This window comes from Somniosus microcephalus, chromosome 19 (genome assembly GCF_052327205.1).
Source record: "Somniosus microcephalus isolate GS21.2 chromosome 19, FLI_Smic_1.0, whole genome shotgun sequence".
NCBI classification, from domain to species: domain Eukaryota; kingdom Metazoa; phylum Chordata; class Chondrichthyes; order Squaliformes; family Somniosidae; genus Somniosus; species Somniosus microcephalus.
The window spans coordinates 57,918,773-57,944,818 of record NC_141005.1 but is presented as its reverse complement, the minus strand read 5'-3'; the positions used below and the strand labels follow the sequence as shown (position 1 = coordinate 57,944,818).

Genomic DNA, 26,046 nt, shown 5'->3' with positions numbered 1-26,046 from the left:
GGGGGAAAGAGGGAGCGGGGGGGGAAAGAGGGAGCGGGGGGGGAAAGAGGGAGCGGAGGGGGGGGGAAGAGGGAGCGGAGGGGGGGGGGAAGAGGGAGCGGAGGGGGGGGGGAAGAGGGAGCGGGGGGGGGGAAGAGGGAGCGGAGGGGGGGGGAAGAGGGAGCGGAGGGGGGGGGGAAGAGGGAGCGGAGGGGGGGGAAGAGGGAGCGGAGGGGGGGAGAAGAGGGAGCGGAGGGGGGGGGAGAGAAGAGGGAGCGGGGGGGGGGAAGAGGGAGCGGGGGGGGTGGGAGAGGCAGCGGAGGGGGGGTGGGGAGGAGGGAGCGGGGGGGGGAAAAGAGGGAGCGGAGGGGGGGGGAAGAGGGAGCGGAGGGGGGGGGAAGAGGGAGCGGAGGGGGGGGAAGAGGGAGCGGAGGGGGGGGGGAAGAGGGAGCGGAGGGGGGGGAAGATGGAGCGGAGGGGGGGGAAGAGGGAGCGGAGGGGGGGGAAGAGGGAGCGGAGGGGGGGGGAAGAGGGAGCGGAGGGGGGGGAAGAGGGAGCGGAGGGGGGGGAGAAGAGGGAGCGGAGGGGGGGGGGGAAGAGGGAGCGGAGGGGGGGGGAAGAGGGAGCGGAGGGGGGGGGAAGAGGGAGCGGAGGGGGGGGGGAAGAGGGAGCGGAGGGGGGGGAAGAGGGAGCGGAGGGGGGGGGGGGGAAGAGGGAGCGGAGGGGGGGGGGAAGAGGGAGCGGGGGGGGGAGAAGAGGGAGCGGAGGGGGGGGAGAGAGGGGGGGAAGAGGGAGCGGGGGGGGAGAAGAGGGAGCGGAGTGGGGGGGAGAGAAGAGGGAGCGGAGGGGGGGGGGAAGAGGGAGCGAGGGGGGGGAAGAGGGAGCGGAGGGGGGGAAGAGGGAGCGGAGGGGGGGGGAAGAGGGAGCGGAGGGGGGGGGGAAGAGGGAGCGGAGGGGGGGGGAAGAGGGAGCGGAGGGGGGGGAAGAGGGAGCGGAGGGGGGGGAAGAGGGAGCGGAGGGGGGGGAAGAGGGAGCGGAGGGGGGGGGGAAGAGGGAGCGGAGGGGGGGGAAGAGGGAGCGGAGGGGGGGGAAGAGGGAGCGGAGGGGGGGAAGAGGGAGCGGAGGGGGGGAAGAGGGAGCGGAGGGGGGGGAAGAGGGAGCGGAGGGGGGGGAAGAGGGAGCGGAGGGGGGGGGGGGAAGAGGGAGCGGAGGGGGGGGGGAAGAGGGAGCGGAGGGGGGGGGGAAGAGGGAGCGGAGGGGGGGGGAAGAGGGAGCGGAGGGGGGGGGAAGAGGGAGCGGAGGGGGGGGAAGAGGAGCGGAGGGGGGGGAAGAGGGAGCGGAGGGGGGGGAAGAGGGAGCGGAGGGGGGGGAAGAGGGAGCGGAGGGGGGGGAAGAGGGAGCGGAGGGGGGGGAAGAGGGAGCGGAGGGGGGGGAAGAGGGAGCGGGGGGGGGGGGGAAGAGGGAGCGGAGGGGGGGGGAAGAGGGAGCGGAGGGGGGGGGAAGAGGGAGCGGAGGGGGGGGAAGAGGGAGCGGAGGGGGGGGAAGAGGAGCGGAGGGGGGGAAGAGGGAGCGGAGGGGGGGAAGAGGGAGCGGAGGGGGGGGGAAGAGGGAGCGGAGGGGGGGGGGGGAAGAGGGAGCGGAGGGGGGGGGGAAGAGGGAGCGGAAGGGGGGGGAAGAGGGAGCGGAGGGGGGGGGAAGAGGGAGCGGAGGGGGGGGGGAAGAGGGAGCGGAGGGGGGGGGGAAGAGGGAGCGGAGGGGGGGGAGAAGAGGGAGCGGAGGGGGGGGAAGAGGGAGCGGAGGGGGGGGAAGAGGGAGCGGAGGGGGGGGAAGAGGGAGCGGAGGGGGGGGAAGAGGGAGCGGAGGGGGGGGAAGAGGGAGCGGAGGGGGGGGGAAGAGGGAGCGGAGGGGGGGGGAAGAGGGAGCGGAGGGGGGGGGAAGAGGGAGCGGAGGGGGGGGGAAGAGGGAGCGGAGGGGGGGGGAAGAGGGAGCGGAGGGGGGGGGAAGAGGGAGCGGAGGGGGGGGAAGAGGGAGCGGAGGGGGGGGGAAGAGGGAGCGGAGGGGGGGGGGGGAAGAGGGAGCGGAGGGGGGGAAGAGGGAGCGGAGGGGGGGAAGAGGGAGCGGAGGGGGGGAAGAGGGAGCGGAGGGGGGGAAGAGGGAGCGGAGGGGGGGGGGGAAGAGGGAGCGGAGGGGGGGGGGGGAAGAGGGAGCGGAGGGGGGGGGGGGGGGAAGAGGGAGCGGAGGGGGGGGAAGAGGGAGCGGAGGGGGGGGGGAAGAGGGAGCGGAGGGGGGGGAGAAGAGGGAGCGGAGGGGGGGGAAGAGGGAGCGGAGGGGGGGGGGAAGAGGGAGCGGAGGGGGGGGGAAGAGGGAGCGGAGGGGGGGGGAAGAGGGAGCGGAGGGGGGGGAAGAGGGAGCGGAGGGGGGGGGGGAAGAGGGAGCGGAGGGGGGGGAAGAGGGAGCGGAGGGGGGGGGAAGAGGGAGCGGAGGGGGGGGGAAGAGGGAGCGGAGGGGGGGGAAGAGGGAGCGGAGGGGGGGGAAGAGGGAGCGGAGGGGGGGGAAGAGGGAGCGGAGGGGGGGAAGAGGGAGCGGAGGGGGGGGGGAAGAGGGAGCGGAGGGGGGGGGGAAGAGGGAGCGGAGGGGGGGAGAAGAGGAGAGCGGAGGGGGGGAGAAGAGGGAGCGGAGGGGGGGAGAAGAGGGAGCGGAGGGGGGGAGAAGAGGGAGCGGAGGGGGGGGAGAAGAGGGAGCGGAGGGGGGGGAGAAGAGGGAGCGGAGGGGGGGGGGGAAGAGGGAGCGGAGGGGGGGGGGACGAGGGAGCGGAGGGGGGGGAAGAGGGAGCGGAGGGGGGGAGAAGAGGGAGCGGAGGGGGGGGGAAGAGGGAGCGGAGGGGGGGGGGGAAGAGGGAGCGGAGGGGGGGGGGGAAGAGGGAGCGGAGGGGGGGGGAAGAGGGAGCGGAGGGGGGGGAAGAGGGAGCGGAGGGGGGGGGGGAAGAGGGAGCGGAGGGGGGGGGGGAAGAGGGAGCGGAGGGGGGGGGGGGAAGAGGGAGCGGAGGGGGGGGAAGAGGGAGCGGAGGGGGGGGGAAGAGGGAGCGGAGGGGGGGGAGAGAGAGGGAGCGGGGGGGGAAGAGGGAGCGGGGGGGGGGGAAGAGGGAGCGGGGGGGTGGGAGAGGCAGCGGAGGGGGGGTGGGGAGGAGGGAGCGGGGGGGGGGGAAAAGAGGGAGCGGAGGGGCGGGAAGAGGGAATAAATGTGCAATACTTAATTCAATGTTTGGAGAGAACTTTAAAAAAAAAACTTACACACCATTGGTACCAGACCCAGGACCCATATCACAGTGCAAGATTCATACTCCTCCCTCCTCACTGCTGACAGACCTAAAGATCCCCCAGTGAGGCAAAGATTACATTCCAACTTCCAGTTCTGCTCAAAGTGCACTTGCACAGAGATTCCAGATCACAAGTACCAAACTCCAGCACTCCCAGCCCAGTCCGGCCAAACTCCAGCACTCCCAGCCCAGTCCGGCCAAACTCCAGCACTCCCAGCCCAGTCCGGCCAAACTCCAGCACTGCCAGCCCAGTCCGGCCAAACTCCAGCACTCCCAGCCCAGTCCGGCCAAACTCCAGCACTCCCAGCCCAGTCCGGCCAAACTCCAGCACTCCCAGCCCAGTCCGGCCAAACTCCAGCACTCCCAGCCCAGTCCGGCCAAACTCCAGCACTCCCAGCCCAGTCCGGCCAAACTCCAGCACTCCCAGCCCAGTCCGGCCAAACTCCAGCACCTCCAACCCAGTCCGGTCAAACTCCAGCACCTCCAACCCAGTCCGGTCAAACTCCAGCACCTCCAACCCAGTCCGGCCAAACTCCAGCACCTCCAACCCAGTCCGGCCAAACTCCAGCACCTCCAACCCAGTCCGGCCAAACTCCAGCACCTCTGGCCCAGTCCGGCCAAACTCCAGCACCTCTGGCCCAGTCCGGCCAAACTCCAGCACCTCTGGCCCAGTCCAGCCAAACTCCAGCACCTCTGGCCCAGTCCAGCCAAACTCCAGCACCTCTGGCCCAGTCCGGCCAAACTCCAGCACCTCTGGCCCAGTCCAGCCAAACTCCAGCACCATCCCCAATGCAGTTAAAATCCAGAAGCACACAAGTTCCATCAAAGCCCAGCAGTGCCTCCCTAGTACAGCTGAGTATCAGATATCTACCACCAACTTGCATATCTAGCATTACATCTTGCTGCGCATCTGCAGCTTTTAACATTGTAGCAGATAAAAATCAAACACACAGAATATAGAGGCACTGGAGATAGTGCAAGATGATACCAGAACTGAAGGGATATACTTATCAGGAACGCTGAACAGAAGTCTTTAAAATTATGAAGGGGTTTGATAGGGTGAATGTAGAGAAGATGTTTCCACTTGTGGAGCGACCAAAACTAGGGATCATAAATACAATAAAGTCCCTAATAAATCCACTAAGGAATTCAGGAGAAATGTCTTTACTCAAAGAGTGGTAAGAATGTGGAACTCGCTACAACAAGTAGCTGAAGCGAATAGAATAGATGCACTTAAGGGGAAGCTCCCTAAGCACATGAGGGAGAAAAGAACAAGATATGCTGATAGGGTTTGATGAAAAAGAGTGGGAGGAGGCACGTGTGGCATATAAACGCTGGCATAGACCAGTTGAGCCAAATGGCCTGCATCAGTGCTGCAAATTTTATGTAAAAGAATATACAGAAAATAAAGGCCACTCATCTATGGTTTTCACAGAATAATGGGCAGCGCTGTGGAATTCAATCCCGACAGAACCAGTAAAATCCAGATACCATGTCAAAAAATGGAATTTGACTCCATCACTGTAAATTGGTTGCACAACACCCTACTCTGACTAATAGTGGGCAGTACCACAGGAGGTCTGTTGGTATATAGATATAAGGTTAACACAGAGATAAATGCATAGTTGCACATAAACAAAACAAGTCAGATATTAGCCAGTCAGCCTTTTCTTACACACCTAGATGCTCAAGCTGTGCTTTTTTCCTGCAAGTACATATTAGAGTCACAGGATAAAATGCATAATCCTTTTACCACAATTTGTCTGTACCATGACATGTGCAAGACATTTCAAACATAAATCCTGTAGGCAGTGAATCTACAATATAAATTCAGTTTAGTTCACCACCTAGGTTCTTCACCGCCACCTGCACTTCAGTTTGAACAAAATGCCTTCCAAACAATGGCACAAATTTGTACCGTTCACATTGTCCCTGTAATCAGCACCATTTCACATGTAAAGGGCACCCGATTATGTGGTAGACAAGTAAAAGTAAAATTAAACAAGAATGATAAAAGCAGGGGTGTGGTCACACCTTGCTGTGCCCCAAGTGGTAATCTCTCCCTGCTCATACATTGTGAAACCAAATGTTATAGTTGTTATGCATTTATGACCATGTGACATTATATGTACAATGATGACACATCTGGACATATAAAATTTAATATATATAGCAGTTGTAAGTGCTATATAATCCACTTGCTAAATACATTTCACACACACCACATACCCACTCCCAAAAATGAAACTACAAATTAATTATCAAAATGGGGGAAAGAAACTAAATCACTTGGTGTCAGCCTTCGCTCAGTAGTAGCACTCTCGCCTGAGAGTCAGAAGGCTGTGGGTTCGCACCAGAGACGTGAGCACATAATCTAGGCTGACATATCAGTACAGTAAATGAGGGAGTGCTGCGTTGTTGGTGGTGCTGCCTTTCAGATGAGATATTAAACCGAGGCCCCATCTGCCCTCCCAAGTGCACGTAAAAGATCCCATTTCACTATTTGAATTAGAGCAGGGAGTTCTCCCCCGACGTGCTGGCCAATCTTTATCCCTCAACCAACACCTAAAACAGATGATCTGACCATTTATTTTATTGCTGTTTGTGGGAGCTTGCTGTGCGCAAATTGGCTGCTGCGTTCCCTATATTAAAACAGTGACTACACTTCAAAACTTCTTCATTGGCTGGGAAGTGCTTTGGGATGTCCTGAGGTTATGAAAGCAGCTGCATAAATTTAAGTCCTTTCTTTCTTAACTTACTGCCAAATAAAGGTTTTGTGCAGTGGCTGAGTGAACAGTTAATACGGGTTTTAAATTAACCTGAGCAGTGGGATCTTAGATAAGCTCAGACAACTAAGCATTTTGGATAATAAGCAGATTTCAGATAGCATGTATGAAATGAACCTTTGCAGCAGACTATAAAGGGAATTTATGCGCATAAACAAGAGTGTTTAATTCTTTCCTTTATAGTGAAAGGGAAAATAGATCAATTAGAGACAACAATTAAAAGGTACAACATCCACTCTCAAAGTTCACTGTGAACCTAACAGACAGGATTACAAGTTCTTACTTGTTCTGAGGTGAGCAGGGTCTTGTTAAATACTGGCACATTGGGAGCAGCAGAAAGGCAAACGCTATTGTTGCGAGAACTGAAAGAAAAAAAATCTATTGTGAGTTGCAGCTAATGAGGGTGTATTACCAACTCACAAAACAGGCAATTTACAAACTCGAGAGATTGAACTCTAGATTATCAATTCACTTGGCACACTGAGTGAAGACATTTTTGTAATAAATTCATTCAAAAGGATTATCTATGGAGGTATAATGTAGATGACAAAAGCAAACAACAATTTCATTAAGATTAAAAGCAGATACCTTTATCTTCTCTCATGTACACAGGTATCTTTTACAAGTGAAAATGGACTACTATTGGAAATGGTGATGTCTGTGCACTGCCTTCCACATTCACTTGTAGAAAATGCCTTCCTACATGAGAAAAATTAAAGATATCTGAAACATGAGGGGAATGTTACATTGTATCCAAATTATTGCTTAATGTCCTAATAATTCTGTAAAACCAAACACCACATCTCATAACATACCTCTAAATTATTTCATGCACTGAAGTTAAGGAAGAGAACACCAATATTCAAAAAGTCTATTTTGGGCAAATATTAGACTGTTGATTATACAAGGAAAGCTTTGAATGATAATCAGATGTTTTATATCGATTGAATGATTTAATGCTGCATTAAGTACAGTACACCATCCTACTGAGGCAGTTATATGTGATACATATGTGACTGTGAAAAATATTTTTAATAAACATTTTTTAACACCACCATATATTCAGGACTTAGAAACCATCATGATTATAGTGAGAACATTTCATCAGAAGGAAGCCAAAAGCAGTGGCTACAGCAGCTCTTTTGTTGCTCTCTACTTGTAGTGCAGGGATTTTAGATATCAGCATCAGTATAATAAACCTTTTCAAGGAATCAAATCAGCAATTTTTTACATTTCAGCCAGCAGCAGCCATCTTACTGGCACCTGCAAGCTGCAAATGTTATGTTTTATTTTCAAAGCGCCTTTCAATAATTTGTCACTTCCTTAATGAAACTGTAGAAACATTGAGGAAGAGCAAGATAAAAGTTAACCACAGTCAGAGATTTCTGTGATATTACTCAAGAACACACTCTGTTTGATTATAGCCAGGAATCCACGGCAGTAAGCACTGCTCACTGCATTAGAATTATGGATTTCTCTCTAATTCAATAAAAAAAACATCTGTACAAATTTACATTGGAGTTTGTGAATCAATGTATTTTTAGGGGCGAAAGAGAGGGGGAAGCGAAAGCTTTTAAAGCATTTTGTACTGGAGTGATTATTTGCGACGCATTTTTGAATCTCTGCGCATGCGCACCAGTTTTGTACCGCGCATGCGCATTTTATGCTGTCGGGTGTGCACAGGGAGTGAGAGAAAAAGAGAGGGGAGGATGGAAGGGGGAGGGGAAGAGAGAAAAATCAGAGGATGGGATGGGGGGGGGAAAAAGGGGAGCGGACGGGGGGGGGAAGGGGAGCGGACGGGGGGGGAGGGGAGCGGACGGGGGGAAGGGGAGCGGACGGGGGGGAAGGGGAGCGGACGGGGGGGAAGGGGAGCGGACGGGGGGGGAAGGGGAGCGGACGGGGGGGGAAGGGGAGCGGACGGGGGGGGAAGGGGAGCGGACGGGGGGGAAGGGGAGCGGACGGGGGGGAAGGGGAGCGGACGGGGGGAAGGGGAGCGGACGGGGGGGAAGGGGAGCGGACGGGGGGGAAGGGGAGCGGACGGGGGGGCAGGGGAGCGGAGAAAGAAGAGCGAACCGGGGAGGAGAGGGAATCAAAGATCAAAGGAGGGGGATGGAAGGGAGAGGAGAGGGAATGGAAGGTGGAGAGAGGAGTTGGGATTCAAGGTGGAGAGAGGAGATGGGATTCAAGGGGGAGAGAGGAGATGGGAATCAAGGGGGAAGAGAGGAGATGGGAATCAAGGGGGAAGAGAGGAGATGGGATTCAAGGGGGAAGAGAGGAGATGGGATTCAAGGGGGAAGAGAGGAGATGGGATTCAAGGGGGAAGAGAGGAGATGGGATTCAAGGGGGAAGAGAGGAGATGGGATTCAAGGGTGGAGAGAGGAGATGGGATTCAAGGGGGAAGAGAGGAGATGGGATTCAATGGGGGAGAGAGGAGATGGGGTTCAAGGGTGGAGAGAGGAGATGGGATTCAAGGGGGAAGAGAGGAGATGGGATTCAAGGGGGAAGAGAGGAGATGGGATTCAAGGGGGGAAGAGAGGAGATGGGATTCAAGGGTGGAGAGAGGAGATGGGATTCAAGGGGGAGAGAGGAGATGGGATTCAAGGGTGGAGAGAGGAGATGGGATTCAAGGGGGAAGAGAGGAGATGGGATTCAAGGGTGGAGAGAGGAGATGGGATTCAAGGGGGAAGAGAGGAGATGGGATTCAAGGGTGGAGAGAGGAGATGGGATTCAAGGGGGAGAGAGGAGATGGGATTCAAGGGGGAAGAGAGGAGATGGGATTCAAGGGTGGAGAGAGGAGATGGGATTCAAGGGGGAGAGAGGAGATGGGATTCAAGGGTGGAGAGAGGAGATGGGATTCAAGGGGGAGAGACGAGAGGGGATTTAAGACGGGACACAGGAGCTCGGGGTGGAGAAGGTGGGCAGGAACTTGGATGGGGGAAGGGCAGGAACTCGGGGGGGGGGGGGGTCAGGTGGATAAGAGAGAAAGAGAATCCTAACCTGCGAGGGTGAGCCCTGTCTGTTCTCTGAAAGCAATACTGTGAGCTGTGTCTGGAGCCTGGCAGTCAGAATGAATGGTACAAATTACACATTGCAAAGTACTTGATTACTCAGGCAGGTAAGATTAATTACACACTCCAGACAAATTGTTGGTGTATCTTGTCCTCCAAGGGGGCCAATCAGAAATCTGGTCTTCTCATCCAAGGGGACCAATCAGATTTTTGGTGTTGCAAATACACACAACCATTTTGTACTGCTAGGTTTGTACAATCAAAACAAGCCAATGAAATTGATATAAGGATCTTTTATGCTTCAAAGAAGTAATTAGGATCAAAAACCAGATCTAGACAGTTTTGTTGTCTTTTGATTCCCATTAAACAACTGCTGTCCCATTTTAGAACATGATGCAGTTTCTTAAATTAGATTTAAAATTAATTGCTACTGTTCAAAAACCAAAGCCAGTTCATGGTTAAGTGCAGCTCCCCCCACCACCCACCCCCCCACCCACCCACCCGTGTTCCTGACCTTCCCCCGTCCAAGTTCCTGTCCTCCTCCATCCAAGTTACTGCTTGAAAATGTGGTGCCATTACATTATGAGTTTATCTGGTTCAAGCATGGGAGTTTTTTGAATTTTTGTTTTTACATTGGTTAGAAAACAATTTGCAAGTCACTGGAAAACTATAAAATTATCTATTTATTTTCCATAGTCGACAAATTGTAATAATAAAGGCGGACATTTCAGCACAATATTGGGGAAGTGCTGCATTGTTGGAGGTGCTGTCTTTAGGATGAGACTTTAATCAAGGTTTCATCTGTCTGCTCAAGTGGACAAATGCGCTGTTGTGTTTGCCTACAGTAACTCCATTTCAAAATAATTACTAGGCTGTGAATTACTTTTGGAATGTCTCGAGTCCATGGAGGTTGCTATATAAATGAAAGTACTTCTTTGTGGAACACAAAAATTACATCTAATCTGTAGCAAACAGAAAGCTCCAAGTTATAAATCAAGAACAACGAACAAAGTAATCAAATAGCTAACAATTTAGGAGAGACATCTTAATGATAAAAATTTTCTTTGTAAACTGGTGACAAATACAGAATATGTCTAGGCAAGCTTGTATTCCTAAATATATTTTAAACGCAAGAGTAACAAAGATTTAGACAAGAAGCCTGCCAAATGCACAATGAGACACCTGAAATGCCACATCTGAAAAACAGGAAGGGTTGTTTGCTCATGAATTCCCAAATATTTTCTTTGATTTGGGGTGGGTGGGGGGGGGGGGGGGGGGAAAAGAGAGGGAGAAAGAGATAAATGCACAGGACGGAGGAGAGCATGATCAAAATGTTAATATATACACACAACAGCATTTGCCAGAATAATATATAATTTCTGGTTGTTGTCGTCATGTGGTAAGAATTCTAATAGGGATACAGAAAGCGCCAGGAATTAAATACAACCGTTACAAGCCATTAGTCCAATGCTGACTGAAGCATGAAGGTTGTTACCGTTATCTTTGCTCAACTTCAAATAAATTACTCGAATTTCAAAAGGGGAAAATATGATTGAAACCTGATAATCTTCTAGTGCTGAACTGGTTTAGCATTGAGGCGGAATAAACATTCTGATGGCATTAAAGTCCAAGGGTGTTTGAGGCTCACATATGCTACAAAAATATCTTATCCCAAAAAGTACCTCCCAATAAACTGCTTACAAAAGGAATGAGAGATGGCTCACCCAATTCATTAAAAAAAAACTGTAAGCAAAGCCAAAAGCACCCCTTACTATACCGTTTAACATTGGAAAAGTCTGATTAACTTTTTGTAAATCTTTTCTAGTTGTTCCATACAAGTACCGTACTGTTTATATTTTGCCTATATTAAGCGCCTTGGGAAATCTTTCTACCTTAAAAGGTGCTATACAAGTCCAAGTTGTTCTTTTTGTTTCTGTGAATTTGTTTTAAATTGCAAATAACTTTGCCTGTACAACATGTTCTGGTGTCATGATATATTCCACCATCCAAATTAACAAGAGGTGTCGTGGACTCCTCTAAGCAGATTACTACGATCAATAATTCTTAGAACTGGGTTACTCTAAATGTAGCAAAGAGTAAAAAGCACTTTGTAAGAGATGCAATATGCATATTGTAACGGTCAAGACGCTTACATGAAAAAATGGGAGGCAAAGGGCAAGGCATAAAATCTGCAAGTAAAAATATTTTTAGTGCAAGGGGGTTAGTGCAGGGAAGGGAATAATAGCAACAATTCTTTTTTTAAATTAGGCATTGCCTTTAGTTTTTGTAATTAAATACAATTTCCATCCTTGAATGTCACTGTCAGGAGCAGACTGCTTGCTTGATGAGGAAACCGCAAGTTGAAATCAGCTGTCGGACTTTCATCCTCAAAATCTGAGGAGTAATGGTTTTATCACTGCAGCTCTCCTAGTTTTTTTTAATTCATTCCTGCGAAGTGGGCGTCGCTGGCAATGCTAGCATTTATTGCCCATCCCTAATTACCCTCGAGAAGGTGGTGGTGGTGAGCCGCCTTCTTGAACTGCTGCAGTCCATGTGGTGAAGGTACTCCCAAAGTGCTGTTAGGGAGCGTGGAACTACTTTGATCATTCCTGCTTTTCAGTTTTTCTTTTGTGATGGTGGTTAAAAATAATCTTGGATGCCCAAATTACATTTCTGTTCAATTAAGTCAGACCTATTTTTGTAATGTTTTTATTACAGGCATGATCTCAATGCTCGTCTCTGGATTTCTGTTCTAAGCTGGTGTGCGCTTGGCTTTGTTTAGTTGAGTCCCCCGTCTTTTTCATTTTCCACATTTCCCAGTTAATGCTTTCTCAAATCCAGCTTTATTCACGTTTAAAGAGTTGGGAACTTAATGATGTATGTTGGCTCATGTGTTTCAGGCCAGTTCTCTCTCAATTTCTTCCATGTACTTTCTTGTTAAATAGTACATACTTCATAACAGACAATTTCAGAGCACAGTGGAACTTTGATTGTCCAGTATAAGGATAGGGACCCTCTGGCAGATAAGAGTCCCCAAATTATCCATACAGATAAACAACTAGGCTCTACAATACAATAATTGTGCATGATACTGGCATGTACTGTATACGTACAAAGTGTGCTAAATCAGTAAGAGGACTTAATGGGAGGAAGATGACTTGCAATGCATTGTCTAGCTAGTGGTAGATTGTCAGGCATGGATGGTATTAATGGAAACCTCTAAACCAACTCGAGGCTGGGAAGGGAAAGGAGGAAAGAGAAGAAAGATAGTAAAACAGTAATGATCTTAAAGGATCACCAACTTAGTTTGGTGTCTATGAAGGTTCGTGATCACTGCCATGATGATATTGCAAAAACGAATAAAACGTTAGGATGTTTCGCCAGGACAGTTAAATATTAATCAAGAAAAATTTTATTTGTAGAAAATCGTAGTCAGGCTCCATCTAGAATACTCGTTCAGTTTTGGTCCCCTCAGATGGTTGGTGATAAGAGTTCACCGAAAAGGGCCACTAGAATGATTTAAGGGCAGTTACCATGATAATCTGAGAGCAAGGGTTTTTTTACTCTAGAAAAGGGTAGACTTTGAGCAGATTAGACAAAATAACTAAAAATTTAGACTCGGCCCAAGTGGATATACTTTGAGCTTGATAGGCTAGGGAGGAGCAGGAGCAGAGGACACCAGTATAAGTTATGTAAGCATCATCTCCTGGAACTTGTTTGGTCGCCTGCAGAGGTCAAAGTGAAATTTCCGAGAGTTATTTCCTAAAGTCTAAAGCTTTTGTTTTCTTTTTGCCTCGTCCAGGAAATTGCACGGCTGTGTGGGTGGGGCAGAAGCGGACGGGGTGATGTGTACAGAACTGACACCAAGAGTATACGACAGGCTCAAATGAACCAGCACGTCTTTATCTGTCCTTTTTGATAAGTTAATGTAGGAGATTAGTTACAAAAAGGTATCATTTTACTGGGCAAGGCAAGACAAGACTGCAACTGGTACGATTTTTACCAGGTTGGTCTTTATTAAATTAAATCAAATCAAGATAATTTTTCCACTTGTAACTGTTGAATGCACTTTGTTAAATCCTTATAATGAGTTACCAGTTCAATGCTGGCCTGTGTGCAGGATTATAGAATTTGAACTGTGGCAATTGCTTTAGCCGAGACTGTGGAAAGAGGTGAATAGCCAGATTCTTGTACCTGTGCATCCCTCTCTTCGTCTCACAATTGACGGCCATACCTTCAGTCACCTAGGCCCCTTGCTCTAAAATTTCGACCCTCAACCACTATGCTTCTTTACCTCCCTCTCCTCCTTTAAGACCCTCCCTGGAACCCATCTCTTTCACCAACCCTCCTATTATTTCCTCATCCATTTTTGATTACGACTCTACAAAGCACTTTGGGATGTTTTTCAATGTTAAAGGCATTATATAAATAAAAGTTGCTGTTTAGTGACCCACAAACAACTGATGGGGCATCCAAATCACTAGGTTTTTGGCACCACATGGTTTTGCCTGCATCCAACACCTTCTGCAGTTAGTTTAGGACTTCTAACACCAACAACGTGCCAAATTTTGTACAGTTTACTATGGAGCTGTTCACAAATATTAAAAGCAATATACACATTCTTCAAACACACTACTCTAAATCATACCTGCAGTGCATATTGTAAACACTACTTGAACAGAATCAAAGAAGAAGAACATCACTAAGAGAGACACTGACGCTCCTATTGGAAGAAAGAGAGCTTGTGTAGAGTCGATGGTCTGGATACCTAGAAAACAAAGAAATGACTAGTTAGGGTTTTACAACAACATTATTTTGTCAAATTACACCACAATTTACAGCTAGTAATAGGTGAAGATTGTCCCAAATTGGTTTTTGGTTTTGGTTCAAGTTCAAATACAAGTTCAATGCCAGGAAGGGTTCCCAGGATACATGTCTGCAGCTCACCCCAACTCTAGTTTTGAGAGATGTTTTTCTATTCTTTTGTTTTACAAAAGAGGATTGTTGATGAGAGGGGAAAAAGATTGCACAGAGACCAGCAGGCAGTGGATAACAGTTGTATACCTTGTTACAGCAATTCATCCACAATGAAAATTAGACAACATAAATGACAAACTACATGTTTTGTCATATGAAAATGCAAATACAGGGGATAAAGTACCTTTTGTACATTATTAAAAAATTATAAACATAAGTTATCCCTAAGCAATTATAAAGCAAGTCTAGCATAGTACTGCCTTTATATTCAGATCTTGCTCTGCAATACTAAAATCTTACAGTGCATTACTACACCATTACATCCATCATCTTTGCACAAATAAGCCAATTACACACATATTTTATGGGTAAAATGCAAGCTTACAATTTCAGTCAACTTCATTGTATACAATGGGAAAGTTTCTCATAACTGTGGTATTTTAATTAGAGCTGGAGAAGCCACACATTCTTGGAACAGGGAGCGAAGACCAGATCAAGTAAAGTCTGTGTTGGCTTTGGGCTAGAGAAGGAATAAGTTTGCATAGAAAAATAACTACTTGAGCATGCAACTGGAAGGCCGTTCACATCCAAGGAACCGTAACTCAGCATGATTCACTACCTTCAGAGCATGATGGGTTTTTTCTCCCTACAATCGAAAGCCCAGAATTGACATGACATGACTGCAAGTTGATTTCCAGATGTGATATTACCCATCAAATGCAGAAGGGACTGTGTCAAGGAAGTAATCTCATCAGCAGCACCAGAACCTAACAATAACTGGCTGAATAAACTGGTTAGCAAAGCAGGAAGAGTGATTTTCAAGCTAGCTTTCTCAATTTGGAAATGTAAAATTTATTCTATTTGCAAGTTTACTTTTTCAGGTGAAGGAGGCTATTCAGCCTGTTTGATTTCATCCTTCCAGTGAACTAATCAGGCTGCCAACTCTATAAAGTTAAACATATTTAAAGCAATACATTTGCTGCAGATTAAATTCTTGCAATTACATGATCACATCACAAAATTTTGCTTTTCAGTAAGGACAGTTAGGCATCAAGTCAACAAAGTGCCCTGCCAATCTGTCTGTGACAGCACTTACTGTGGTGAAAAAGACAGCCTTCTATGATGCAACAGGTGAAATTTGATTTATAGATATAAACACACACTGGTACATAAAAGGGTGAAAACATAAGGGTTTTTGGAGTTGTCTGACGCATAAAATTAGGATAAGTGTGTGAACACAGGTTTGCATAAAATGTCTTCGTTTACTACTTACCAGTACTGTTTCACATGAATGCATTGAATGTGATACACCAATATCGAAGTGTAATTTCAAGGCCTATATATTTTTGAATCCCAGCAGATGCTCTGAACATTGAGTTCAGTTGATGTCTCATAATATGACAGCTTCTGCAACTCTCAATTTCAATATCACCATCTTGTAATCACTTCCTCCTCCCCTCAAGGTCTCTTGCACCCAAATTCTTAAACAGGTTAGAACAGATCAGAGCCTTCCTATTCTCTGTATATAACAAAGTTCTTAGTTTTCAGCTTTTATTGATATTTAAGCAATTAGGAAAGCAAATGGTAGGTTAGCTTTTGTTACAAAGGAATTAGAGTATAAGAGTAAAGAAGTCTTACTACAGTTATACAGGGCATTGGTGAGGCCACACCTGGAGTACAGTGTACAGTTCTGGTCTCCTTACCTAAGGAAACACATACTTGCCTTAGAGGGAGTGCAGCGAAAGTTCACTAGACTGGTTCCTGGGATGAGGGGATTGTCCTATGAGGAGAGATCGAGTAGACTATGCCTATATTCCTTAAGAGTTTAGAAGAATGAGAAGTGATCTAATTGAAACATAAAATTCTTAAGGAGCTTGACAGGGTTAATGCTGGGAAAATGTTTCCCCTGGCTGGGGAATCTAGAACACAGTCACAGTCACAGAATAAGGGATAGGCCATTTAGGACTGAGATGAGGAAAAATGTCTTCACTCAAAGAGTTGTGAATCTTTTGAATTCTCTACCCCAGAGAGCTGTGGATGCTCAGCCGTTGAGTATATTCAATACAAAGGGCGATAAATTTTTGAGAACAGAGAGAATTAAGGGATATGAGGATCGTGCGGGAAGGTGGAGTTGAGGTAGAAGATCAGCCATGATCTTATTGAATGGCGGAGCAGACTTGGTCAAATGGCCTACTCCTGCTCCTATTTCTTATGTTCATATGTTAAATCAATCCTAACCAGTTTTCAGCCAAACACTGACAGACTTGCCAAGCAACACAATTTTCCAAAATCTCAACTTCAGCAAATCTCAAAAGATTTTGTTCCAAGTGTAAGGTAGCACATTTTCTCTCCAATACACCAAGACATGGCAAGACAAGCACATGATCATTTTATTTCAATCTCTGTGGCTTGTGTGATGGTCAGTGTTCAGGTTTCCCCCGCACTGGAATTCCCAAATACTGTAGTGCAATGTCGCTCCTCAGTCTCCGAGACCCCTCTGCCTCTCAGCTGCATCCGCGTCTCCATGGTGTCCAGACAGCCTCCAGCACAAGCATGACCCAATTCAAAGCTTGCATTCTAGAAGGTTCAAAGCCATTGACTGTTAGGATGGAAACATTTGTTCTAAAGCCTGATCGCTAAATTTAAAAACTGTACATAAGTTCAGTTCAGATTCTTTAGACCTGAAATGTCAACTGACTGTTTCTCCACAAGTGCTGACCTGAGTATTTCCAGCTTTTTCTGTTTTGGTTTTCAGATTTCAAGCATCTTCAGTAATTTCTTTCATCTTAACTATTTAGACTTGATTTATACCAGTAAAAAAAAATTGTCCCTTCTAGGTTTTAATATTTCTTTGAGAGTTTATAGCTTGGCAGCATTGTAGACACTTTAAATGAGTTATTGCAGGTGGAAAGAGACTCTCTGCTGGCTTTGTTCCTTTATACTGTACTGGGGAAAGCTGGAGAATCCACATCCCTGGTTCACATGTAGAAGCTAGTTGAAAGGCAGAGAAGTCATCCCCTGCCTGGGTGGACTGCCTAACAAGTGGTAGAAGCTCGGCTCCCCAGGTGTCAGAAACACTGAATGTCAATGGACAGAAAACCCTGACTGTGCACCTGTGATTTTCCAATAAGCCATCTGCTGCACTCTAGACCCTGCCGCTAGAATGTCCATTTTCCACTTGATTTTCATCCAGACCTTGCCTTAAATAAAACTGAAAAATTCTTATGAAACAAAGCTTAGTGCCACTGCTGCAATCGTGGGGTTTTTTAATCTTACTGACAGAGCCCAAGACTTACGGTGCAGATAATCTGTACGTGCAAAGAAGTTCATTGCAGTATTTCAATAATTTTTTTCTTAAACAGAAGGTGAGGGAACCCAGAAGGGGAAAGGGAATAGTGAATTGGCTCCTAGCTAGCAATGAAAGAATAATCAGCCAAGTTAAGTAAAGGAACCTTTGGGGTCTAGTGATCATATAGTTGTTCATTTTAAAGTTGAAGCGAGGACAGGACCGATATAAACTACAGCATAAGAAATTGAATTTTAGGAGAGGAAACATTGAAGGAATGAAATGCAACATGAAGGAATCAAAAAGGCAGAACTGTTTAAAGGGAAGGAGAGAGGAAAAATGAAGATTGTTTATCCCAAGAACAAGTCTAGAACAATTTGCAGTTTATACGGCGCCTTTAATGTAGAAAATTGTCCCAAGGCGCTTCACAGAGACATAATCAGACAAAAATGGACACCGAAATAAAGAAGATATTAGATGGGGTGAGAGAGGTAAGTTTTACAGAGGGCCTTAAACAAGGACAGGAAAGTGGCAAGATAACGGGGTTTAGGGAGGCATTTTCTAGAGCGAGCAGCCTCAGTGGCTTAAGACATAGCCACCAATGGTGGGGCGAAGGAGGGGAGAGGCACAAGAGGCCAGAGTCAAAAGGAATGAAGAGTACGTAGGATGGGGTATTTTAAAGCTGGGCAAGGTTGTAGGGCTGGAGAACAAAACAGAAGAGTGAAACTGATAGAAAGAAAGACTTGCATTTATATTGTGCCTTTCATGACATCAGATGACCCAATGAAATACTTATTGAAGTGCAGTCACTGTTGTAATGTAGGAAACGCGGCAGACAATTTGTGCACAGCAAGCTCCCACAAACAGCAATGTGATAATCTGTTTTAGTGATGTTGATTGAGGGATAAATATTGGCCAGGACACCGGGGATAACTCCCCTGCTCTTCATCGAAATAGTGCCGTGGGATCTTTTACGTCCACCTCAGAGAGTTGACGAGGCTTCGGTTCAAACGTCTCATCCGAAAGACGGCACCTCTGACAGTGCAACACTCCCTCAAGTACTGCACTGGAGTATCAGCCTAGAGTGGGACTTGAACTCCGAGTCTGACTATATAAGCTGTGGCTTTATGCATCTCTCCACTTCACCTGACGAAGGAGCAGCGCTCCGAAAGCTTGTGATTTCAAATAAAACTGTTGGACTATAACCTGGTGTTGTGTGACTTCTTACAATATGTAACTGAAATAATTGTCCCACATAAAAACAATCTTGTTCCATCATTACTTTATAAACCATAAGCAAATCACCCCATAATCTACACTTGTCTGAAGTATACAGACTCAGCACTTCAGTTTTAAATTTGGAATTAATCTTGTGGCCCTTTGCACACTTTCCAGAGTCTCAACATCCTCCAATATCTGAGATCACCAAAACTGGACATTATATTCTAACTGACTGGCGGTATTCTGATATTTACTGCTGGAGTTCTTCACAACCCACCCCCAGCCGCCCTCCCAATGCAAATCATAGACATACAGACTGCAATGGTTCACAGTAGGAGGAGGAGGAAAGTTACTCAAAACAGAGTGGATGACAGCAACATGTGGGGTGTTGACTGCCCAAATGCAGCAAAGTTTTTATTCGTCATAAGACATAAATCATTTAAGAAAAATAAGTAGTGAATTCAAGAGGTTTTTTTTTTACCTAGGAGGTTAAGACTGTGGAATTCACTACCATAGGAGTATTTGAGGCAAATAGCATAGATACATTTAAGGGGAAGCTAGCTAAGCACATGAGGGAGAAAGGAATAGAAGGATATGCTGATAGGGTGGGATGAAGAGGGGCGGAGGAGGCTCGTGTGGAGCATAAACACTCACATGGGCCAGTTGGGTTGAATGGCCTGTTTCTGTGATGTAACTCCTGAAGTGCTATTAGCAACTTTGTTCCAAGTTCTTATTTTATTTTTACATACATTTTAGAAATTTGTCACTAAATTTTCTGAATGGAGTTCAGCAAGGCAGTTTAAACTCTTCTAATCAAACAGAATGGTAGAAAATAGCTGAAAACTAAGTTCTGAAATAATGTTATTGCAATAAGTAACAAGGGACAATTAACGAATTAGGAGTAAATATTAACATTAGCCAAGATTGGATGTTTAAAAAAAAGAAAATGCTTCTCTCCAGCTTTTTGTTTTTAAATCTAGAGGTAGTTTATTATTTTAAAATATATTAGATAGATAACTGGATTTTAAGAAAAAAAATGAGACAAATCAACTGCTAAAGAATTAAAAAAATTCCATTAACTGACCAACTTAAAGTGGTTACAGAAGTTCAAGTAATTTCGTGGTTATAGTATTAAAACAGTCTTGAGTGTGTAATTAGATAGCAACAGCCTCAGATGCTACACTCCTGGCCCAACAAAAAGAGGACTCGCATCCAAAATACTTGTGCAGTCCAGCCACTGACACTTGGGAGTAATGACCAAAGATATGAACTGGGAGAACATTAGAATTAGGAGGAGTAGGCCATACGGCCCCTCAAGCCTGCTCTGCCATTCAGTAAGATCATGGCTGATCTTTGACCTCAACTCCACTTTCCCGCTCGATCCCCACATCCCTTGATTGTCCTAGAGTCAAAAATTCTTTGGCAATATTTGGAAAATGAAGCTTTTTATGACCATTAGTAACATTTAAATTTTGTAACAGATGGAAGCTGAATGAACAAGACAACATTGATCAAAGTGTTAAAACTATTTATTCCACACCGCAAACTAAACAAACCCACTCATTTTTTGTTGGGTGGGGAGGAAAAACAGGAGGTGGGGCTGTCAAAAATTCAAAAGGCAGAAAATAGTACAATCACCCTGCTTTCCAGACTCCATAAACTTCTAGTGAACTGCAGTACAAATCTTTCCATAGCCAATATAAACATGGCTTCTGCCAATTTGCATGCAGCCAAAACTGTTTTTACAAGACCTACCAGTGAGACAGCTCCTCTTTATGCCCGTGTAATCGCATTTGGTGGCGTGGATTTTTCCTTAAGCCACTTCTTAAAATCATGAATGGGGAAAATCATTTGATTGGATCCCTACAGTTAAAGCTGGAAGGCAAGGATGAGACAAATGGCAACAAACATATTGACGTAATAAAACTCACTACACACTTGGTTTGAGCATAAAGCAAGGCTTTAATCAACTTGTTCCAGAACATGGAGGTCGAGTTGTACTTCACTAGTTCCTGTCTTACAAAATGTCCCTGGAAAGCTGGGCCCACGCCCGAGTATTTATACTCCTTGGACGGCGCCACCAGCTGGCCGTCCAGCCTTATTTCACAAGTAGTTTTGTGATGAATGATGAGATTTATAACACATATAATCCTCTAGGGCATAAAAACCCAAAAGGAAAAGTGATCCAACCATGGCTAACAAAAGAAATTAAAGCTAGTATTAGTCAAAAGAGGAAGCTTATAAAGTTGCCAGAAAAAGCGGTCAGCCTGAGGATTGGGATCTTTTTAGAAATCAGCAAAGGGGGACCAAGAAATTGATAAAGAAAGGGAAAATGGAATATGAGCACAAACTAGCAAAAAATATAAAAACGGATTATAAAAGTTTCTATAGGTATGTGAAAAGGAAAAGACTGGCGAAGGTAAATGTAGGTCCTTTACTGTCAGAGACAGGAGAATTTATAATGGGGAATAAGGAAATGGCTGAGAAACTAAATAAATACTTTGTTTCTGTCTTCACGGAGGAAGGCACAAAAAACCTCCCAGAAATACGAGAAAACCAAGGGTGTGGCGAGAATGAGGAACTTTAAAAAAAAAACAGCACTAGCAAAATTAATGGGACTAAAAGTCGATAAATCCCAAGGACCGGATGACCTACATCCTAGGGTTTTGAAAGCATTGGTTGTCATCTTCTAAAATTCTATAGATTCTGGAACGATTCCTGCAGATTAAAGGATAGCAAATGTGACCCCGCTATTTAAGAAAGGAGGGAAGAGAGAAAACGGGGAACTACAGACCTGTTAGCCTCACATCAGTAGTTGGGAAAATGCTGGAATCTATTATAAAGGATGCAATAACTGGGCACTTAGAAACTAATAGTAAGATTGGGCAGAGTCAACATGGATTTATGAAAGGCAAATCCTGTTTGACAAACCTATTGGAGTTCTTTGAGGATGTAACTAGTGGAGTAGACAAAGGGGAACCGGTAGATGTGATGTATCTGGATTTTTAGAAGGCCTTCAATAAGGTCCCACACAAGAGGTTGGAACTCACTGCCTGAAAGGGTGGTAGAGGCAGGAACCCTCACAACATTCAAGCAGCATTTGGATGAGCACTTGAAATGCCATAGCATACAAGGCTACGGACCAAATGCTGGAAAATGGGATTAGATTAGACAGGGCTTGATGGCCGGCGCGGACACGATGGGCTGAAGGGCCTCTTTCTGTGCTGTAAAACTCTATGACTCTATGAACAAAATTAGGGCACATGGAATTGGGGATAATATACTAGCCTGGATTGAGAATTGGTTAACAGACAGAAAACAAACAGTAGGGATAAACGGGTCTTTTTCAAGATGGCAGGCTGTGACTAGTGGGGTACCGCAAGGATTGGTGCTTGGGCCCCAGCTATGCACAATCTATATCAACGATTTGGATGAGGGGACTATAACATTTCCAAATTTGCTGATGATACAAAGCTAGGGGGCAGTGTCAGTTGTGAAGAGGATGTGAAGAGGCTTCAAGGGGATCTTGACAGGCTCAGTGAGTGGGCGAGAACATGACAGATGGAATATAACGTGGATAAATGTGAAGTTATCCACTTTGGTAGAAAAAACAGAAAGGCAGAGTATTTCCTAAATGGTGAAAGACTGGCGAATGCAGATGCTCAAAGGGACCTGGGTGCCCTTGTACATGAGTCACAGAAAGTGAATGTGCAGGTGCAGCAAGCCATTAGAAAGGTAAATGGTATGCTGGCCATCATTACAAGAGGATTTGAGTACAGGAGTAAAGAAGTCTTACTCCAATTATATAGAGCCTTGGTGAGACCACACCTGGAGTACTGTATACAATTTTGGTCTCCTTACTTAAGGAAGGATATACTTGCCATAGAGGGAGTGCAACAAAGGTTCATGAGATTGATTCCTGGGATGGCGGGACTGTCGTATGAGAAGAGATTGAGAAAACTAAGCCTGTATTCTCTTGAATTCAGAAGAATAAGAGGGGATCTCATTGAAGCATACAAAATTATTACATGGCTTGATAGGATGGTTGCTGGAGAATGTTTCCCTTGGCTGGGGAGTCTAGAACCAGGGGCCACAGCCTCAGGATAAAGAGTAGGCCATTCAGGACTAAGATGAGAAGAAATTTCTTCACACAAAGGGTGGTGAATCTTTGGAATTCTCTACCCCAGAGGGCGGTGGAGGCTCAGTCATTGGGTATATTCAAAACAGAAGTTGATAGATTTCTGACTAGTAAAGGCATCAAGGGATAGGGCCGGTGAATGGAGTTGAGGCAGAAGATCAGCCGTGATCTCATTGAATGGCGGAGCAGGCTCGAAGGGCTGAATGGCCTATTCCTGCTCCTATTTCTTATGTTATGTTCTTTTGCTGCATTCCAAAATACATCTCTAAAATTATGGTCTCAAATTCTGTTTCCCCATTAATTTCAACAGTCAAATTTTAACATAAAGCTAATTGAGTTTTCTTATCAACATAATTAAAGTGGAATTAGTGAGTATAAAATTCCAACACCAAATACGTAATGGGTAAACTTCCCAAAGATATTGAACTCTAGTATAATCATATCCACACTGCTGTATTATTTTGAGACAACTTTTAACCTTTTTCAAACTTTTCATTTCAGTGATATATAGTGGTACAGGTACACTATCCCTTATCCGAAAGCCTTGGGACCAGCTGAGTTTCGGTTTTCGGAATTTTTCGGATTTCAGAAGGTATTATTATAAGACTGGGAAATTTGTATTTAATATAAATTGTAAAAGTTCAGGCTACCTCTTGCGACTGTTCCGTGTCTCATTCCCCTTCCTGCTTCTCTGGAAAGCCGGATATCGGCTGACTCCTACTAAGCTGGCCCGCAAATCAGGTCGGGGGGTGGGGTGGGGTGGGGGGGGGGGGGAGAAAAGAATATCGGACGGGCCAGGGTTCAGGTCGGGGTCGGGGGGGGGGGGAAGAAAAGAATATCGGGTCGGGTCGGGAGAAAAGAATATCGGACGGGCCGCGGTTCGGTTCGGGTCGGGGGGCGGCGGGGAGAGAGGAGGAGAAAAGAATATCAGACAGACCGCGGGTCGGGTCGGGTCAGGTCGGGGGGAGAAAAGAATATCGGACGGGCCACTGCAGCTATCGGATGGGCCGCTGTATTGTTGGGTTCACTCTCCCGGTACCTCCTTCACACTGCCCGGCTCGGCCTGCAATCTCCTACCCAGGAGGGAACTCTGTGACCCTCTGCCCTGCTCAGCGTAAGTCGTGAGCCACTCTGGTCATATCGTGCGCATGACTTACGCTGAACAAAAAAACTTTTGGTTTTTAGAGGTTTTCGGAAGTTCGGATAAAGGATAGTCTACCTGTATCATTACATTGCTCTTTTAGAGCTGGCCAACACCCCAATTTATATTGTGCCAGAACTCTAGTACAATACTGCTGGTCCAGTGTTACAAGTATTAGTCTGTGTGGCTACTTTCACGTGGTGGTCATTTTGTTCTGTGTACCTGGTACAAAGTCCACTCTTTTTATTTATTTTTTAAACCAAGTCTTCTACTGATTGAAATACTGAAAGAAAGAGTCACCCGATGTCAATCAGTAGAACATTTACCAGCAATGATAAATTGTGCTCTTTCCAAACAGTTGAATTCCAAAGTGTGGAGTTCTGCCGTTACACTCTTGAAAGGTAATCTACGCAAATCATTACACAAATTATGCCAGTGATGTCCAGCAAAGGTGACAACTTCATTAAACACTCATCTCAATAATATATACATCACTTGCTCTTTAGGGTTCTGTATATGACCTGCAGAACATAAGAAATAGGAGGAGTAGTAGGCCATTTGGCCCTTCGCGCCTGCTCCGCCATTCAATAACATCATGGCTGATCTTCTACCTCATCTCCACTATCCCCATATCCCTCGATTCCCTTAATATTCAAAAATCTATCGATCTCTGTCTTGAATATACTCAATGACTGAGCATTCACAGCCCTCTGGAGTAGAGAATTCCACAGATTCACCACCCCGAGTGAAGAAATTTCTCATCTCAGTCCTAAATGGCCAACCCCTTATTCTGAGACTCTGACCCCTGGTTCTGGACTCCCCAGCCAGGGGAAACATCCTCCCTGCATCTACCCTGTCAAGCCCTGTAAGAATGTTGTATGTTTCAATGAGATCACCTCTCATTCTTCTAAACTCTAGAGAATACAGGCTTAGTCTACTCAATCTCTATTCATAGGACAATCCACCCTATCCCAGGAATCAGTCTGGTGAACCTTTGTTGCATTCCCTCTATGGCAAATATATCCTTCCTTAGGTAAAGAGACCAAAACTGTACACAATACTCCAGGTGTGGTCTCACCAGGGCCCTATATAATTGCAGTAAGAGGACTTTACTCTTGTACTCAAATCCTCTTGTAATAAAGGCCAACATACCATTTGCTTTCCTCATTGCTTGCTGTACCTGCATGTTAACGTTCAGTGATTTGTGTACAAGGACACCCAGGTCCCGCTGAACACCAACATTTCCCAATCTCTCACCATTTAAAAAACTCTGCTTTTCTATTTTTCCTACCAAAGTGGATAACTTGACATTTCTCCACATTATATTCCATTTGCCACGTTCTTGCTCACTCACTTAACCTGTCTATATCCCCTTGAAGCCTCTTTGCATCCTCCTCACAACTTACATTCCCACCCAGCTTTGTATCATCAGCAAACTTGAATATATTACATTTGGTCCCCTCATTCAAATCATTGATCTACATTGTGAATAGCTGAGGCCTAAACACCAATCCTTGTGATACCCCACTAGTTACAGCCTGCCAACCCAAAAATGGCCCAGTTATTCCTACTCTGTTTTCTGTCCGTTAACCAATCCTCAATCCATGCTAGTATATTACCCCCAATCCCATGAGCCCTAGTTTTGTTTAATAACCTCTTGTGTGGCACCTTATCGAATGGCTTCTGAAAATCCAATTACACCACATCCACTGGTTCCCCCTTATCTATTCTGCTAGTTACAACCTCAAAAAACTCTACGATTGTCCTTTCATAAATCCGTGTTGACTCTGCCCAATCCCATCATGTTTTAAGTGCCCTGTTACCACGTCCTTAAATAATAGATTGAGATCTGAAGCTATTCACCTATCTAGATAGGCATGCACCCCTTACTTCTCTCTCCATTTCCACCTCTCACAGGTACCTTGGCCACAGGAGTCTCGTGTCTCAGAGGAGGATGGCTATTTGTTCCTATGGTGCCACATAATACCAAGGCAGTGAACAGTAGCCATTACAGATTTCTGCAGCCTCATGGGAAATACCCCTGTTCAGCAACTCCCTGTGTAGCAATGGTGCATATTTGGGACTCACTGGAATTGAACTGAGCCTATTGGGGTGCCATATGCCATGGCACTACAATTGTTCTTTTGTATCACTCCACGAGTCACTAAACTTTAAAATACCTCAAGAAAAAAAA

General features: G+C 46.4%; 1 protein-coding gene across 2 annotated transcripts in view; it reads right to left on the bottom strand.

Annotated features, from left to right (window-relative positions):
- The window catches only part of sppl3 (signal peptide peptidase 3), a 271,477-nt gene that overhangs the window by 69,533 nt on the left and 175,898 nt on the right, over positions 1-26,046 (bottom strand). For both annotated transcript variants that reach the window (XM_085961834.1, XM_085961835.1), the window contains exons 4-5: positions 13,738-13,857; positions 6,365-6,443 (exon numbers count right to left, since the gene is read on the bottom strand). In XM_085961834.1, the coding sequence (XP_085817960.1) occupies positions 6,365-6,443; positions 13,738-13,857 (199 nt within the window). The remainder of the gene's footprint in view (positions 1-6,364; positions 6,444-13,737; positions 13,858-26,046) is intronic.